The sequence below is a fragment of the Mastacembelus armatus genome, chromosome 5, assembly GCF_900324485.2.
Source record: "Mastacembelus armatus chromosome 5, fMasArm1.2, whole genome shotgun sequence".
NCBI lineage: Eukaryota > Metazoa > Chordata > Actinopteri > Synbranchiformes > Mastacembelidae > Mastacembelus > Mastacembelus armatus.
Window position 1 is genome coordinate 6,893,316 of NC_046637.1, and position 19,483 is coordinate 6,912,798.

At 41.6% G+C, this 19,483-nt stretch overlaps 2 protein-coding genes across 2 annotated transcripts; both read right to left on the bottom strand.

Moving 5' to 3' along the window:
• Window positions 1-5,219: 5,219 nt before the first annotated feature.
• LOC113130467 (potassium voltage-gated channel subfamily A member 2) lies at window positions 5,220-7,976 on the bottom strand. The gene is made up of 2 exons (XM_026307131.2): window positions 7,754-7,976; window positions 5,220-6,853 (listed from the first exon to the last, which is right to left on the bottom strand). The coding sequence occupies exon 2, from the start codon at window positions 6,714-6,716 to the stop codon at window positions 5,220-5,222; it is 1,497 nt and encodes a 498-aa protein (XP_026162916.1). The 5' UTR covers window positions 6,717-6,853; window positions 7,754-7,976.
• A 9,611-nt stretch (window positions 7,977-17,587) lies between these two features.
• On the bottom strand, window positions 17,588-19,141 carry kcna3a (potassium voltage-gated channel, shaker-related subfamily, member 3a). The gene has a single exon (XM_026307157.1). The coding sequence runs from the start codon at window positions 19,139-19,141 to the stop codon at window positions 17,588-17,590; it is 1,554 nt and encodes a 517-aa protein (XP_026162942.1).
• Between the last annotated feature and the right edge of the window lie 342 nt (window positions 19,142-19,483).

Genomic DNA, 19,483 nt, shown 5'->3' on the forward strand with positions numbered 1-19,483 from the left:
TGTTTGCCCTGGTTTCAGCAGAGCTCTGCACTGCATCGCTGGATCAAAGCAAGACTAATGACTATAGCAGAGATGTAGCTACAGCACTGAGGCCCCAGTGTTCCTGCTCTCCATGCAGAGCTGTAGTTAAACCACAAGTGGACTAAAGATAGCAGACGGCACAAGACAAGACAGCAGCTTACTCAAAAACTGTGTTCTCTTAATGTGACAGGTGAAGAGAAGATGCTCAGTCAAGCAAAAATATAAGAACTCAGCAGTAAGACAGCACCTCAGACATAGAGCTATGACATATTTACATCTAATTTTTCTATTGCCTCAGATTGCAGCAGCAGAATTTGTGGATCTGAAATAACCAAACCTTCATAGTTGCCCAAACAAAAAGCATCTAAAAGGGCAATGTGGATCATTTTTTCCTGGTGGTGCCTTAGCAACTCAAAGTTCACTGTGAATGATTTCTTGAAGAATGTATCCTTTTTTCTCCTCTGCCATCTCCTTTCAACCCTTTTCTCTCTGCTCACATTCCTCCTCCTCCTCCTATCTCTTTCTCTGACAAAAAAAAAAAGCTATTAATAGAACACCCTGCTCTCTCTTCAAAACTGCAGGGAGCATATACCGTGCACTTAAAGGAAGGAAGAAGCTCAAGATACTAGGAGGCGTTTGAAAATGTCCTCTGCACTGCCCCTGGCTACAAACACACTGGATGTCCTAAGAATAACAACAAAGAGGCCTTTGATCGATTCACGACATTTTGTAACAGCACAGACGCTGTTCAGCTAAAATTAGCTCTTCAAATAATTTGCAGACTAAATACCTTGCCAACACTGATGTGAGGGGAAAACAACAGATAAACATTTAAAAAAAAACCACCTCTTACATATTGTCACTTAGTTGTCCTTCTTCCATGTAAAAATCACATTATTTTTAAACCAAAGAAAGTTCAGAAAGCAGGAGTAAAGACATGACACACAATAAACACACAAAACACAATATCAGTTGAATTATTATTGGCTTCATTATTGATATAACTTTTTCAGGGTTATGATCATTTGGAAGGATTATATGCATTTTTAATTTCATGTTTTTCTTGTCCATAGATTGTCCTTTTTGTCTTGTAAAGTGCAGATAATACTACTTTTTAAGTCCAGACTTCACATACAGTATATAGTACATAGTTTTATCATCCGTTAGTTATTATTTACATTATTTTCTCATATTTCATTTCATAGAAAGAAAATCCATTATCCACTGTACCAACATTGATAGATGTTTTCAGGCCTCTATGATATGGGGGAAGAAAAGGGGAGTGAGGTGTGAATAACTGTACATATTGTTTCAGTGGATGCCACACTATCAGGCTCTGGGATCAAACAAAAAGAAAAATGTTTGTTCTCAAATGCACACATGCATACAGATTGCATATTGATCATCTTGTTTTCTGTATGTATGACTTTTTGTTATGTAGGAGCCTTGTCTCAAACAGCTGACATTGCAGTTCAAACAAACCCTCAAAAAAAAGTTCAGCAAGCCCATATTCACATTCAGCTAGCGTTCCAGTGTTTGACGTACAGAAGCAGAATACTGCGGCATCTCACTTGTGTTTAAAGGATTGTTTCAAATGCTCTGACAGCTGTCAGGATCAACATGTAATTAGTGCCCTATACAAAACAAAATTCTGTGCTTAACCTTCTTTTCTCGAAAAACTACCAGCTAATAATCACTCTCTGCATAGATTTCTTAGTATATTCACTGTTGGGCACCCTTCTTATGGAGTAGATTTGCTGGTGGGTCCCTCAGCGGATGAGAGATGATATTTTTAGAGGCTGTGGTTCTCCCTAAAAAGCAATGCAAGATCATTTTAATTCAGTTGTTTTCATTGAATAAAAACCTTGTACAGGCAAAAATCTGTAGGTTTACAGGTGAGGATGGTTCTACTGGCCTTTGTGCTCTAAACAGAAAGAACAACTATACCATTGTGTATTACAGTAAATGCGTTGCTACAGTGAATTTGGCTGAGGTACAGTAATGTGGCTAATTTTAAATATGACAGATAAATGTTAGAGTATTTGTAACATTTATCATAAATATCTGTCCAAAGAAACTGAATGAAGACAATAAGATAAAATGCATTTGCATGCATAGACAAATATTTTTGGTCAGACTGTGCTTTTTTTTTTTTTTCACATATTTAGCTATGCAAATGGCTGTTGCATAAATGCAGCTGTACAACCAGGCAAAGACACTGACATTCAGTAGATCTCTTTCTCTCTTATGCGCGCACACACACACACACACACACACACACACACACACAAACACAAAACTCCTACATAGATGTGCATCAATACTCAGCTGATGATCAGAAAGATCCTGGTTGGACTGTGGAGGTCCATAAAGGTTAGCTTTTCTTAAAAACTAACATATACGTTCTCCACACAGACCTCTCCACCAAAGGATTATAGGAATATTGCTAAACTATTTATTCTGCTTATACCTTGAGTTACCAGCCATTTTAACATTTTACCTTTATGCTACTCTTGGGAAAGCAACAAATATAACTGCTCCAGTTTACTTTTTAAAATTCTCTAAAAATCCTTTAAAGATATATCAAAGCAAAGATCTGGACAGAGAGACAACCCCAGAAGCCTCATGTCAGGCAGTTAGACGAGGCATCCTGAGCACATATTGGCAGCAATGGCATAAAACATTTTGCTACTGCAGGTTAAAGACTGTAGTGAGCAGAATGAAACCCTAAGAAAAATGATGTACATCCTGGTATGATAAGAATTCATTTAGACAGTTGCTGCTACAAACCTCCTCCTAATCCATCGCCTTTCTTATTACTTAAGACATCCGTGAAAAGATGGAGAAAGGCAAGAGACTCAGGAGTGAAGTGAGAGGACCCCTAGGTAAGCCAATATCTGCTACACTGCTGCTAATTATCACTTCCCATATTGATGTTACTGCCTTTAACTGTTACCTTGGCAGTGTTGAGCGAAGGGTGGAAAATCTCAGCTGGACACAGTCCTAGAATCAGAACCTAATTCACATTTGATGCCAAATTTGAAAGGCAGATTGAGCTTCTGGCATCAAAAACTTCTCAGAGGACAGCCATTTAAATTTTGACCATTTCAATGCCAATAAAAGCTTTCTGATACAGAAATTCAGTTTGGGGTGATACAGTTCTGAACATTCCCCTGCCTTTCAACAAATTATTTTGCAGAAAGCAGTTTTGAACCAAGTGAAGCAAATTTTTACTGTAAATCCTGGGTGTGTGTCAGATTTGCTGGAAAACTCACCAGTAAAGAAATTGCTTTTGAAATGGCTAGTAAGAGTGTGTCTTTGGCACTCTGAACAGGCTCTGAAACAGGAGAACATAGAGACAGTGCTCAGAACAATAATTATCAAAATTAAAAACATGGCAATGATCTGCATGTTGTGGGAAGGCTCACCTTGTCTTAAACCCTAATATTTAAAGTTTTTTTTTTTAACTCTCAGAAGTAATGTGTACTTTATATGTTTTTTTCTGTCTACATATATTTTTTTTATAGATATAGGAATTAAATATATCTATTGTAACGATTAGACCTTTTTGTGTCAGAGTTTTCTTCTTTGAGCTTAAATGCATGCTTCTAGGAATGTTTTTGAGGTCATGCAACACTAGGAATAGCAGAAACCCAGATAAAAGGCAGTTCAGGGGAAACATTATTCTATACATGAGTCCTTTAAAATAGCTATTTTGATCATGAGGACGTGATCCTGTAAATTAGACAGCACTGCAAGTCTGTCGCATCTGCAACTGCGATTAATGTCCAAAACTAGAGTGTGAGTTTACACCTGAATTCTCAGTTCAGCTGCAGCACGTTTACAGCAACATGGCAAAAAATTTATATGGCAATGACTTCTAAAAGGAATGTCAATATCTACGAGGACACCACATCCCGTTAAATGTACTGTAGAATCTGGCCTTATTGTTATGTCTTGAGAAATCTTCTAACATACAGCTTTAAGTTCTCGTATCAGTTACCTGCAGGCATCCTTTTAAATGAGTGGATTTGTATAGAAGGCAGTGTACAGACAAATATATAGTTGTGTGATGAAGCAAGTGGCAGTTGAAAAACAAGTGGAAATTCTCATTCAGATAAAAATGTCATGCAATAACCTACTGACTACATTTACTACTAACAGTACCTACCTACCAGCTATCAATTAAGTCAGAGTTAATCTACCTACCTACATGAATAAGTACTATATGTGTGAAACTGTGAAAAACAACCAAAACAAGAAACATTCAAGTTGTCCTCAAAGCTCTGCAGTAAGACTAGTTTGGGTGAATGAAAAGGGGAAAGCCTGCATTGCAATACATACAGTACATGTAAGACCAAAGCAGTGAAAAGTCAAGGCCATTCTCAGTCAATCATCAGATACTGATGTCTACTGGGGGGACAAAAAAGGTGTCAAACCATAAGCTTAGCGCTGATGGCTATCATTCATCCTTGAAATGATGTGGTGTACTTAACCACCAACCTTGTCACAAATCAGCTACAGACCACATCAGCAATGGCGTGGGCTTGCTTTATGCTCATACATCCTCTTATCTATAAATGGTGTAGCATAGTACAGTTTTGTTTCATTGGCTCCAAGAAGCAGCATATGTAGCGCGTAAGTAGGGCTCTTCAGAAAGCGTATGGTGGAGCAGTGTGCCTTGGGAGAGGAGGGGACCAAGGAACAGGGGACTACAGCAGGACTTGCATTGTGTTGCTCTTTTTAAGTAATAATTCATTTCTATCTTGCAGTTTTCTCTCTTTTTCGTTTTGTGCACTACTGTTGGCTACTGTGGTGAGCAGGACATTTTCAGATATTACTATGTTTTTTTTTTTTTGTTTTTTTTTTTTCTTTAAACAGCCACACAGACAAAGCCAACTCCATGCAGAAATGCAAAATTGAAATTTCATGTTGTTTGATAGTTATCAGGAGTTTTAAGGGCAAGTTGTGAGGAGTGAAGACAGGATGAGCGTGGAGTGAGCAAATAGTCTTGTAATATTCTTTTCACTGTCTATCATCATCATCATCATCATCATCATCAGCAGCAGCAGCAGCAGCATCCTGAATTCTATTGCCTTGATTTTTCCAGCACATGTGAGGTGGGAGGCTGCACGACTGTTCCGTCCAGTTGCTCAGCTCCACATTTCCTGCTGTGACTGGAGGAAAACAGCAGATGACTACACGTCTGTGAGCATTTTGGTGATGTTTACATAGTTTGTGTTGGCCAGCGTGCAGTTGGCTGTCTTGAGGTTCTCCTCCTGAAAGTCCTCGTTGCTGTTGTTCACAGCCTCCTGGATCTCCATATAGTCTGATTTACTGATAGTTGAGCCACTCCGGCTCTTCTTCAGCTCCTCGGCTGAATCAGCTTTGGGCACGTTGACCTGCAGGTACTGAGCCTGTTCTTCACCTTCAGTCTCCCGGTGGTAGAAGTAATTGAAGTTGGACACAATGACAGGCACAGGCAAGGCAATGGTCAGTACACCTGCAATGGCACAGAGGGAACCCACTATCTTGCCACCAATGGTGGTCGGGACCATATCACCATAGCCAACTGTTGTCATGGACACCACAGCCCACCAAAATGCATCTGGGATGCTTTCAAACTGTGACTCTGGCTCATCTGCTTCAGCAAAGTAGACAGCACTGGAGAAAAGTATGACACCTATGAAGAGGAAGAAAATGAGCAGGCCAAGCTCTCTCATGCTGGCTTTTAGGGTCTGACCCAAAATCTGAAGCCCCTTGGAGTGACGAGAGAGCTTGAAAATTCTGAAGACTCGTACTAAGCGGATGACCCTGAGAATGGCTAAGGACATGGCTTGCTGACCCGCTTGACCATCCTCTGGCCTATCTGCTAGCTCAGTGCCAAGAGTGATGAAGTAAGGGATGATGGCAACAATATCAATAATGTTCATTATATTACCAAAAAAGCCTGCTTTGCTGGGGCAGGCAAAGAAGCGCACCAGAAACTCAAAGGAGAACCATATAATGCAGAGAGTCTCCAGGATAAAGAAGGGGTCAGTGAAGTAGGTCGAGGTGTAGCTGATGATTGTTGTATTGGTCTCCGGTGAAAAGACTTTTGCGTGAGACTTGTGCATCTCCTCCTCATCATTACGGAAAATGGGGAGAGTCTCCAAGCAGAAACTAACTATAGATATCAGGATGACCATGACAGAGATTATGGCAATAATCCTAGCTGGCCCTGAGCTCTCTGGGTACTCAAAAAGCAGCCACACCTGTCTCTGAAACTCATTGTCAGGAAGAGGTCGCTCCTCCTCCTTGATGAAACCTTCATCTTCTCTGAACATTTCAATGGCCTCCTCACCCAGCTCATAGAAGCGAATCTCCTCTGAGAAAATATCAAGGGTGACGTTGACTGGCCTTCTTAGCCGGCCCCCTGATTGGTAATAATACAATATGGCGTCAAAGCTGGGTCTGTTCCTGTCAAAAAAGTACTCATTCCTCAGTGGGTCAAAGTACCGCATCCTCTTTTTGGGGTCCCCCAGCAAAGTCTCTGGGAACTGGGAGAGGGTTTTGAGTTGTGTCTCAAAGCGCAGCCCTGAGATGTTGATGACCACCCTCTCACAACACTCATGGTCAGCCTCCGGGTCGTAGTCCTGTGGGTGCCCTGGGTGTGCAGCCGCCTCATCAGAGGGGTCGCCTGTGGCAACAGTCATTCTGCAGGGGGAGGAGGCCTGCACTTTTCAGTGAGTCTGGGTCCTGCAGCCTGGAGAACTGCAGGCAGGGGCCAGGAGAGGGAGGGGGCTCAACACCGTAAAGACCTGACGGCCACAGGATGCCACCTAGGATATGACTGTGTGCAGGACAGATAAAGCAAAGACAGATAACAAGGTCAGATAAACCTGAGACATGATTCAGCACTTAATACTGTTTCCATTAAGTCCAAGAGCATCAGAAATATGCTGTAGCCTCGAGATTAAACAACTCAAAATTCATTAAAATGAAGCCACCCTCTATAACAATGTGATTAAAATTTGATTAGTTATGTAAAGTTACAATGTTGTGAGAAAGCAGTCATACCAGACTGAATCAGCTAATGGAAACTTGAGGCTGACACTACTGCTCTTGACTGGGGCAAATTATTATGCAAATAAGCAGTTTGTCTTGCATATAAATGGATTCAATGCAGGTAAAAGCTCATAAATTAGGACACTGATCTGCTGCAATGGAGAAAATCCACTGAAATGAATGGGACAACCTTTTGCAGTGAAGCCATGCATGAATGTGGCAATGCACCAGGCACCAAATCCATACAGACAGCATCCTGTCTAAAATATCATAAATAACCACTGCAGTCCAAACATAAATGCTTTTAAGAATGACTGTTGCAGCAAACACACAAACACCTCATATTAACTGCCTTTAGTTTAGTTTTGTTGGAGCATTTTAGACTTGAAATGGTGCCTATCTCTAAAATATTCAAAAACATCTATAAATAATTTATCCATAGAAGGAAATAGGTTCCAAGAGAAAAATCTGCCTCTCTTATCTGCATCATTTCCACCGACAAAATAAAAAAAATCTTCTGAAATAGGAGAGAATTAATTCCCAATTGCAGTTTATTGGCTATTGTCAGGTTTTCAAGTGAGGTGTAAATCAATGCAGTAATTATAAAATGGCAGCACTTAAAACCATGTTTCATCGAAATGAGCAGTGATAGGTAAACCTAAGGTCCTTCATCTTTATTTCATACCTGCAGACATCTTCATATCTGGATGTGAACTGATGGTCCTGCTGGACGCTGGAATCAGGGAGGTTAAAAACCAACTGCGACAATCAAGTCTTCTGTCTTCCGAGAAGGTAAAAAAAAAAAAAAATGAATTTCCAATTTGGCACAGTCGGTTATATTCACCTCATGTTGTCTGCAGCATCCTCGCCGTGTACACCGGGTACAGTATGTGCGGGTGTGTCCTCGCTTTCCCCTCCCCGACTTCTTTCCTCCGGGTAGGCTGTCGTGGGATGGCGATTGGCAAAAAAGGGAGGAGGGAACCGATAAAGGAGTTGCTGGTGCTTCCCTTAATATCCAAAGGTGCTGGGATCAGCAGAATGATCTGCCTCCACTGCTTCCCTCCACGCCAGTGTGACGAGCAGACAGCCGCAAAGGTAAACAGTCCTGGCAAGGTGCTCAGAGAGGAAACATCTGCAAAGGGAAGAAACGAGGCGAAGAGGAGGAGGAGGAGGGGGAGCTTACAAAAGCTAATCTTATTACTAAGATTTGATAATTAGACGCGTTCTGGGACGCATGCATCAATTACGAATCCTCATTCCATTTCACTATCAGAGTAAAGCTGCCGCTCAGATAAATCCACTCGTGCGTCAACCAGCCAATTTACCATTTATTTCTTCTTTAGTCATGCACTATCTCGCCAGGAATCCAGGGGCTGAGCTGCAGATGTGCTCAGGCAGAGTCAAAAGTCTCAAGGTTCACAGCGCAGAGACCATTCTCTGAGTACCCAACAGTCTATGTGGGGAGCAGCGCCGAGTATTCAGACGCTGACTTGAAACGACATAAATGAAAGAAGCGCCCTACGTAGTGGGCTAGAAGATTATGCAATTTCACTGAGCCAGAGGCCCACGCACGCACGCACGCACACACAAGCGGCTTTTACTGGCCCTGTATGGTTTCAGCTCGGCAGGAGGTGGGTTTTCTGGGTGAAAGACACATTTCTGCCAGAGATATATCTGTAGTGAGCACTGACCGCTGGGCTGGTACAGACAGCTTAGTCCAACCTGCAGTCGAGCATTGCTATGCATACCAAAAGACGCGCTGCGATGGAGAAGGCACGGGTGAAAAAAAAACGCGCTCTCCACCCGCACTGTAGTCTAACACTCCTTACCTTATCTGCAGTGTGAGCAGTTTAAAGGGGTACACATCTCCACACTGATCAGCTGCCGCCGGCTGAGGGACAAAACTTAAGAACTATTTACCAGACAAGTACAGTAACTGATGCCCCTTGCTTTCCCATTGTCTTAGACTGCTGCTGTTAGAAATGTTCAATATTTCAGCATATTCAATGTTCCACAAACAAATTTGCCTGAAATGCATGTTTGAAAAGACATATTTATCATTCAGTCATCTTTCTGATTGTTAAGATTATTAGCATATACAGCAGCAACTAAAAGCTTGTGTTTATTTTCTGACCTGTAAATCTGGTACATTTTTGTGCACAGTAGTTATATTTGTAATCCTTCCTGTCAACATTAATAATAAATGGGATTTGACTAAAATAGAGCAAAACCTTCATCATTGTGCTCTGCTATATTCAGAATGAGGAACAAACCCCACTGGATTTATTTGATACTGGAGCTGGAAATCAAAGCAGCATAGCCAGAATTGACCTACAGAGAAGCCAAAGGTCAGCGGGAATCCCCTGGTCTGGAAGGGAGGTGAACAGGGACAAACAGGGAGATGAGATGATTTGTGTGAGTCTCAGCTTTGCCAAGGTTACTCTTGGCAGCCCCGAGACCATCAGGGCTCCCAGTGCCGTGCCTTCTGTCTGTTTGCCTGTCTGTCTGTCTGTCTGTCTGCCCCCACACATGCAGATACCTCTCACTATCTCTTAATGGCTTTCCCAGGCTCCTTGTGACAGCACAGGCTTTATTTATGAGCTAGGGGCCTGTCACAAAGACAGTTAATGCAGGCTTTGTATTAGCTGGTTTGCTTTAATTAAAGGCAAATGGCCTCTGTGCCGTAAATGCTGTGAGAGATTAATCATTTGCGGATGTGAAAACAGGAGGTTGTATAAAAAGGCAGATGTTGGTGTTAACACTGAATCTGTTGCCAAGGGGTATTGATTTCAGGATTCCTGTTCTCTTCTCCATCAGATGTTTCCAGCAGGGAAACAGGAAGCAGAGAAGATGAATTTGAGCACAGGAAAACTGAAGGGGGACTATGACTGAATGACTGGTCGTTTATTTACTTGCTGTTTATTGTCTTGTTCTTGCTGTTTCGTTTGTTTTGTTGGTTGATTAAGAAATGTTCCATTTACTGCATGACAGAGAAAACCTTCAAATTCTTATATTTGAAAAATAAACATTTGACATTTTTGTTAAAAATTACTATAAAAATTGGCAACAAAAATTACTGGACCAAAAAATTAGTGAACAAGACTATGAACCCAATCAGGGACATAAGTTTGTCAATGACGTGTCACTGTTGTTTAGCCCAGCCCCTGGAGTGCTGGGCTCTTTTAGACATTGGGGTCTATTTGTACCTCCACGCTCCTTCATACTGCATTGCAGCAGCTACAGGTTTCCAAGACACACACACACACACACACACACACACACACGCACACACACACACACACGCAAACAGACACACACGCAAACAGACACACACTGCAGAAAGGTTAAAAAAAAAAAAAAAACATTCAACTTCAAGACCCTGCTCTGCTAATTACAAGATGAATAGAAGCTAACATATCTTACTTGTTAAGCACTTTGTTCCAATGTTTCTTCAGTGAAGCTTTGCTATATATATTTATATATATATTGTGTTGTGCTTCCACGTGTCCTTCTCGCTGTCCCCTGGAGCTAAGAGTACATCTGATGTGGAGACAAAAAGATCGAGATTAAAAAAAAAAAAAAAAAGAGGGTGATAGGGAAGAGACCATTGTGCCAAGAGACAGAGAAGAAAAAGGAGGGAAAATAGATCACCATGCACATCAAAGTGAGGCCTAGCAGGATGAGGGCAGATGCTGGAAAAGAGCCAGACACCAGGGGAGACACAAGGACACTGGCCCACTGCGGTATATTGCCAAGCTGCATTTCACTTAGTCTGCACAGGTACCCACTGTATGAGTTTATACACTAAACTAGAAGGTGTGTGAATAGCAGTGGCTACTTGGAGACATTTTGGACATACTGTTCTGCAAGTCAAAAGCCACAGCATGCAACATTTGGCTGAATCAAATTTACTATAAGTCTCCATTCGTCATTTGTGTCAATAGCAGAAAAAAATGACAAAGAATGGCTGCACTCAATTCACTGAGCTCTGCTGCTGCTGAAGGGAGGACTATGAGTCAGTCAGTGAGAGTCAGTGCTAGTGTTGCAGGGATACCCTTATGCTGCATTACACAGTTTGTCTGTATGAGTCAATGAAATTTAAGTCCAGGTAAGTGCTTGTTTCAGGAACACAAGTTATATTACACCAAGGTCATATTAGAAATAAGATACCTCTTCTATGAGGGGGAGTGAATAAAAATAAAGCTGACGTGTGTCTTTGGCATTGAGGGTTTTTATTCTAAAAGGGGAAGTAGCCGACTTTTTGCACTGCATGCAGCATTGCTTTATTGCAGTGTATTGGTTTCCCTCTGAATATCTTAGCAATTTCCAAAAGCATTATATTATTTGGCACTGAAAGCCAAATATTATATACCAAAATACATATGCAGGTGTGCTTGACAAAGAATAGGCTGCAGTGCTTGTCGTCTTCACAGATGCACATTATGGGACTTGTGTGATTTTCTAGTGGCAGCTACTGTGTCACTGTGGTGATGCAATGCTTGGATTTTTGTTTGCCAGTGACTCAGAGAATCAAAATATTTTCCTCAGCCTGTGCTACAGCTGACACTGCTGCTATTGGACCAGCAGCCACTCTGACTCAAAGGATACCTGAGGGATGAACCAGGGTTGTACGGTTTCCAGGGTCACAACACCTCCTCAACTGAAGCCTCACACACATCTGCCTTTTCTCCCTCATAATATCTAGTCTTTCAAGGTTAATACAAACAGGCTCCTGGAAAGTGCCTAAAAGCACCAGACTATCCAAAGCAATTGTCTGAAGTCAGCATTAACACTGTAGTTTTACTCAGTCTCGTTCTATGGTTGCTACGGAGACCATCTCTGGGGGCAGCAATGGGAGGAGACTGGGTGGTGACATCACGCCTACAGCATCTCTGGTGCCGCCAAGATGCCGCCGAGATATTTCAGGTAAAGTTATAGCCTAGTGACAAAGCACTTTTCATTCTCCTGCAATCCTGCACTCAGCTGCATTAGCTAAAGATAGTGGTTATAAGAAACATCAAATATGCGGATTATTATTTTCTTGGTTCCACATCGGAGTTATGTACAACATATGGCACTGTTGCCTATATGAAACCGGTTTCACTGTTAGCTTCAGTAAATCTGGGCAGGGGGAGGTCGATGTGCCTTCTCAGACATGCTTTCTGAGCTTTTCTTTGTCTCACTGAAAGCCCTGAACACTTAGTCCTGATGCAGAAGAGTGAACTTTAGGAATAGCCCCCAGAGTGCCATTACTTGTTTTCCAAAGAGCAGATGGATGAATGGCACCCAGAGAAAATAATGGCAATACGTTTTGTGATTACTATTTTTGGCAGCACTAAACTACAGTTTTGGGGCAAATACTGTATCACATAAAATATCATGAGAACAGGAAAAAAATGTGAAATGCTGTGAATAATTGTGCGAGATGCAGCCACAGCCCTCCTTCATCCATTCACAGATGTGTCATGAGCGATTTTGATAAAGTTCAAGGATGACAAGCGGCATCTCTCCTGGCATGCTGGGTGTTATTAGAGGTAGCATGCTGCTGAGAGGCATCATTCCTCTCATATGGTGACTGTGGACATGATGAGGACAGCAAGGAGATAAAACAAGAGGGGAAGCCTGGGGTCTCTATTACCACCGTCCCTGAGAGAGCATGAGCTTGGACTCATATCGTCACGTCTGCCTGGAGCAGCAGTATCAGAGAGAACCGGCTGTGGAGCTGACTGCTGTTTTCTGCAGCTGTGTGTGTATTTGTTTATCATGCAGACAAGCTCATATATTTGATTGCCTTCTCTCTGACTTGGTGCAGTGTGGTGTGTCCTCTCCAGTACCTTCTGTTTTTTAATGAGCAGGATCCCTCAGCAGAATGCATTCAGGCATACCAGCTCTGCAGCTCATGCATAATCATTAATATGCACATGTACACACATATGGGAATAGTGAGACAACTACATATGTCATTACATTTGAAATTAGCAGATGCATTTTGCTTTACATTTTAATACTGTTGAATCACTGTTATGTAACTAGAGGTGGATGCAATTTATAAGTTTTCAAAACTTCTATGAAATCCCTACTAGAGTTTGAGTACTGGCACCAAAATCATAAGCTTGTTTTCTTTAACTAAAGGAGGAAAAGTTTTTAAATGTTAAATACAACCAGCCAAAGCAAAGCCTGGGTAAAAACTGGGTAAATCAGAAATGAATGGATCAAAGAATAACTAAGATTGCAAGTATGACTAAAGTTAAAACTGCAGTAGTTAACTTTTTGGCCACTTGGCAACAGTGGAGGAATCTGAAAATACAACACTGATGTAACATTACTTTAGATGCTATGGAAAACAGGCTATCAGTTACCTTATTCAAACATCCAGCACAGACAGCACAACAATATAACATTGTGTTTCTGGCAAAATTATGTCTGTATTGTCCTTTAAGCTGGTTTTGCCTCGACCAACTCCTGCAGGAAACATAGGTCACTCCAAAATGTTCCACTGTTGCACTTGGTGTTGGGCAGGTATCATGGAACAGGGGTTTTAGAGCACTTACACTAAAAACAGCAGTCTGCTTTGACTGGAAACAAGACTGTCAAAAACAGTATTTATGAGCCACAAACACAATGAGCTAAAGTTACAAAACAACTCTGCAGAAAAGAGGCAAGTGGTCAGCAAAATCAGATTATAATCCTCTGCGGGTCTGTTGCTTGGAATAACGCCTTCCACATTATATGTCGTCAGAAACATTGATTAGTGAATATTTAATGTGAGACTTTAATACTTACTGCTACAGATATTCTGTCAGTACCTAAAAATACTGTATTTTGATATGAAGGACAACACAAAAAAGGAATTTATAGAAAAGATCTTATCTTATTTTCCCTACTATTATTGTGGCAAGATATCAAATTCTAAATAAATGCAGAATCATGTCTTGGCAATTAATCTTCAAAATAAGCATCCTGAGTTCCTGATGAGCAACCACAGAAAAGACTGATGAGCTATTTTATTAATTTAAAGCAACATTGATCTCCTCATGAGGCCAGAACACCTCAGCCTATTAAAGTCCAACAAATTTACTGCTGATATGATTCTTACCTCTGCACAAACCAGAACAAGGTAGGCTGAACTTCTGGTGTCCCGTGCTAGCATTACTGTCAAGCTCTGTGGATGATGAATAACGGTGCTGGGTAACTTGCAGGCACTTTTTCCATTTTCTCCTGGTTAAAAATACATGGAAGAAGGACTTAAATTCCAAGAGAGGAGACAGAGTGAACAAAGCAACTCAGCAGTTCTGAGGCAGAGCACCTGGGGCTGTGGGCTACATGGTATCAGGCCTGCAGGAGTGAGGACAGTGTAGCTCTGCATGTAAAACTCAACTTTCAGCAGATTTTATTGGAAGAATGGGTAAAATCTGTAAATATCAGCGCTAAAATAGTTCACTTTAAAATTATACTCTGGAGAATCAGGCTCACGATATTTTTAGTCATTTTGAGCTCTCTGTTCTTAAGGATTATGTATATATTCCTGAAATGCTGTGTTTGTGTGGAGATCAATTTGTATAGGAAATGAGCCTTTATATACTCAAATCAAATGTAGACCACATTAAAAATCCAAACATCAAGAACTACACTTTAGCCTACCATGAAAAAGAGGTAAACTTTAATAATTATTTACACAGCAAAACTGTACTTAAAGTCTGTTATGACTGTAAATGCCAGAGGGTGGGTTCTGGGACAACTGTCCATTTCATAGGAAAACACAGGAGCCATTTTTGGCTCTTTGCCCCACAAACTGTAATTCCCTTTTTCTCATGGGAAACATGAGAATTATGGGTCAGAGTAAAAGTGTCTAGGTGGAATTTTAAGGTAGTTTCCTAACCTGCATGACACATCCTAGATGTCACATTTTTAGGACAAGATGCTATTTTCTCTTTATAGTTTTAGGTCTCACAAACACCAAAGCTGCATGTACAAACAAGCAAACAAATGTTATACTGTTTGAACACAATCCAATACAACAGTTTTGCCATAACCTCTGCTTTAGCAGTGTTAAAGCTTCCTTGACACTGTTGTAGAGGTTTTTATTTAGTTAAAAGTTTTGGAAGTGAGGACATAATTAGTGGTGGTGTTGGACTGCACGACGTTTAGAGGTACAAAACAGATGGACAAAAGAAGAGAAATGCCTCTCAATATAATGTAATCCACTGCAACACCACCACTACCTAATAAAGTGAGCAACTATTGTACAAAGAACATGTGAAAATGCTTTGCATCAAATCAAGCTGGGGTCCTCCTCAAACCAGAGTAATATGCCTATTTTTTCTGAATCATGTTTAAACGATGAAATTTGGAAAAGTCATTAACTGCCAAATTGATATAACAATGTCAGGCATGTTTTTTTGAAACATTAAAGAAGGATCCAGTGTCTATACAGACCTGAGCAAGTTGCCAGGGCATCACTTGAACTAAATCAGAAACTTTATACCACTTACACAATCAAGCACAAAAATACACATTCTCTCTTCAAGACTTGGTTGTATTTTAAACAGTATACACACACACAAATGTATATAAATATATTTTTGTCTCTGCATCAGTATAGGTAAGCTGCCACCCAGTGCAAGTAAATATTAAAATTCCTAACTGATAGTAATAATTCTGTTCATCCACTAGAGGGCAGGACTGAGCTATGTTCAGTGATAAAGCCTGTTTCAGTTCAAAAACACAGTTGACCATGTAATCAAGTGTAAACAAACCTACAGTTTAGCAGCTACACACATTTTTACTATTCAACAGTAAAACAAGTGGTTTAGCAAAACAGCGCTGTCTTCACCTTTGAATTTTGCACTAACGTTTGCTCATTAGCTCAGTGTATACTTAAAAAGGCAATGAAATTATGCTAAGAGAGCTCTGAAACTATTATGTGACTAAATCAGTCAACACCAATTAACTGGCAACTATTGTGAGAAATTAATAAAAGCCAAAAGTTCCTGAAATCCAGCTTGAAAGTAGCTTTATACCAAACTAATAGCCTAATGAGTGCTGGAAAAAAAATAAAACAGTCATATAATGAAAAAATCCTAAGTACTTAAAATGAAATGATAACTATATAAACTAAAAGAAAAGAAACACTGACCACGACCCTTAAAAACAACAAAGCCATATTTGTGGTTTTGAGAAGCTCTCAAACATTACTGCAAACCACCATGACACTAGAGGGGGAGATACAGCCCGGTAATTAATTTTCAGTGGACTCCTTTGAGTTTGTACTTTGTGCTAAAAGCACACGTGCAAGTGTTGCTGGTGGGGATGAAAGGTAACTGACGTCAGACCTAGTTGGCATGCCAACTCAGAGAATGGAGCTCACATCTGAAAAACAGAGCAGGCGCATTGGTTTTAGTGAAGGGAAGCAAAGGCCAAGTCGCATTAAGGCTGCTATTCATGACAACCACATTTCTACATAATCCCCCAATGCTTTCTCTGAAACTAGATGCTGCTGACTTCATCTCAAGGACTAATACTGTCTGACTCATACTGGTTAAACCACTTTAAAGGAAGTTGTTAAACTCCAGTTGTTACTTTAATGTGATATGACAAAAGGTGATAATGAACCAAAGTTGGACAGTCTGTGAAAAAGGCAAAACAATGCTGTGATAAGATTGTAGGGGGTTGCCCAGGAAACCACCGTTGTCATGGAGACTGCATCACAAGGCGGGCTCAACCGGCAGGAGGCGGGACATACCGCACGTCAGCCCTCCTTTCATCCACGCTGCTCTGAAATGGGATATTTATCCAAAGATGATTCTACCATTCTGAGTCAGGATCACTTAGTTTCAGTTTATTCAATATTCGGTTTTTACGCAGTTTAAATAAAAATACAATTTTACGTAAAACTCGACTATAAGTGATAAATGCTGCCATCTACATCACTCTGCAGCTTATTAGGCTTACCTGAATAATAATGTGAACACGACTCAAGTCCATCGTCTCGACAGGTTATGATGATATTTAATATAACCTAAGCAGGCATTTGGCTATATCATGGTCTATTCAATTACATTACTGGACATTTACTTCCACAAAGCATGAGACGTCGTTTTTGACGGACAGGTGGATGTAATATAGTGCACTATATGCTACACGTGTATCCCAATCATGAACATCAACAACTTTCATAATATCGAGATATGTAGGCATCGTGTGGCAATATGCACTGCACAATATCTGCTTTAACTTTTCCTGACAACAAATCGTAATTAACATTTTCCCCACCTCGAATGTTTTAGGCCATACTGATACTTCATGACCTCTTAGAAATATTCAAACGATGAGAATCGACACCAGAAACATCTATTTTAAATGTGCGTAAATTTAAAACAGGATAAATCACTTGTTAAAACGGACATTTACGCAGCGTTCATCCACGGATATGAGCTGACACATTACGATCGCTTATATAAAAAAATAATATTATAGCTTCTAATTCCATGCTCCATAAATGATCCTGTTTCTGTTTCATTTACACATCTGTGAAGATCTTGTTGATGTTCACGCAGTTCTGGTTATTTTCGGTGGTAAAGTTGGGCTGTTTGAACGCACTGTTGATGCCCTCCTCTATCACCATGTACTCAGACTTGCTGAGAGAGGAGGAGCTGCACGACCTCCTCAGCTCCCCCGGTGGGAGGTGTTCACAGCTGTCTGTGTTCATGTACTGTGAGTGCTCCTCTCCTTCAGTCTCCCTGTGGTAGAAGTAGTTGAAATTTGACACAATCACTGGTACGGGTAAGGCAATGGTGAGCACGCCTGCTATTGCGCACAACGACCCCACTATTTTTCCACCAATGGTCACGGGATGCATGTCTCCATATCCGACTGTGGTCATAGTGACAACTGCCCACCAAAACGCATCTGGGATGCTGGTGAAGCTGGACGAGGGGTCGTCGGCTTCTGCAAAGTAAACCGCGCTGGAGAAAAGAATAACTCCGATGAAAAGAAAAAATATGAGCAAACCGAGCTCCCTCATGCTGGCCTTAAGGGTCTGTCCCAGAATCTGGAGTCCCTTTGAGTGTCGTGAGAGCTTAAAAATGCGAAAAACTCTCACTAGTCTGATCACCCTTAGGATTGCTAGAGACATCGCTTGTTGCCCCCCGTTAGTTTGCCTCTCGGCCAGCTCGGTCCCCAGAGTGATAAAGTAGGGGATTATGGCGACGATATCAATGATATTCATAATATTTTTGGAGAAACAAGTTTTGCTGGGGCAGGCGAAAAACCTGACCAGCAACTCAAAAGAAAACCATATGATGCACAAAGTCTCAATCACAAAGAAGGGGTCTGTGAATGGGCTTGGCACGTAGGGTGCAGTGCCATTGACAGTGGGGGCCACTGTGGCTTGGTCTCTCTCATCCCGAAATTCGGGCAGAGTCTCCATGCAGAAAATAACAATGGAAATCAAAATAACGAGCACTGAAACGATGGCTATCCCTCTTGCTGGTCCAGAGCTTTCAGGATACTCAAACAAAAGCCAAACCTGCTTTTGGAAATCATTGTCGGGCAATACGCGCTCCTCTTCTTTTATAAACCCTTCATCCTCTCGGAATTTCTCCATGGCCTCCTCTCCCAGTTGATAAAACCTAATCTCCTCGGAAAAAATATCAATGGGGACGTTAACGGGTCTCCGTATGCGTCCCCCTGATTGGTAGTAGTAGAGGATGGCATCAAAGCTCGGTCTGTTCCTGTCAAAGAAGTACTCGTTCCTCAGTGGGTCAAAGTAGCGCATCCTTTTCCTGGGGTCCCCCAGTAGCGTGTCTGGGAACTGGTTGAAAGTTTTAAGTTGCGTCTCGAAGCGTAAACCTGAAATGTTGATCACCACCCTCTCGCAGCATCCCTGGCGGCTGCGCTCATATCGATCCACCGAAAGGTGAGGCACCGAGAGCACAGCGGAGTCCTCGAGCATGTTTTCCACCGTCATGATGCCCTTCGCCACCTCGGCATAACCCCGGAGGTCAGTCGCGTTGTGGCCCCTATGCCTGGTGGGCGTGGGCGACTGGATCACACAAGAGGACTGGTCATCCATACAGACTGTTTTCAGTCTGGAGTGCGCCACGCCTCTCTCAGCCAAAGCCTACAGCTTTGGAGAGCCGCGGCCGACGACACATACATCTCTTCCATCCATCTCCGCGTATCCAGACAGTGAAGTGCTGCACTCCCCTCTGCCTCCCCCCCCCCCAAACACGTCGCCATCAACCCACGGCGTCCACCACCCACCCAATAGAAATCAACTTCATACGCACGTGTCATGGCGCAAAAACACTTGATGAAATCACATCAGCGCGTGTTTGAAGTTGGATTCATTCTCTGGGAGCTCATGCATGGCTCATCCAAACCCACTGCAACCTTTATAACATGAAAATGACAA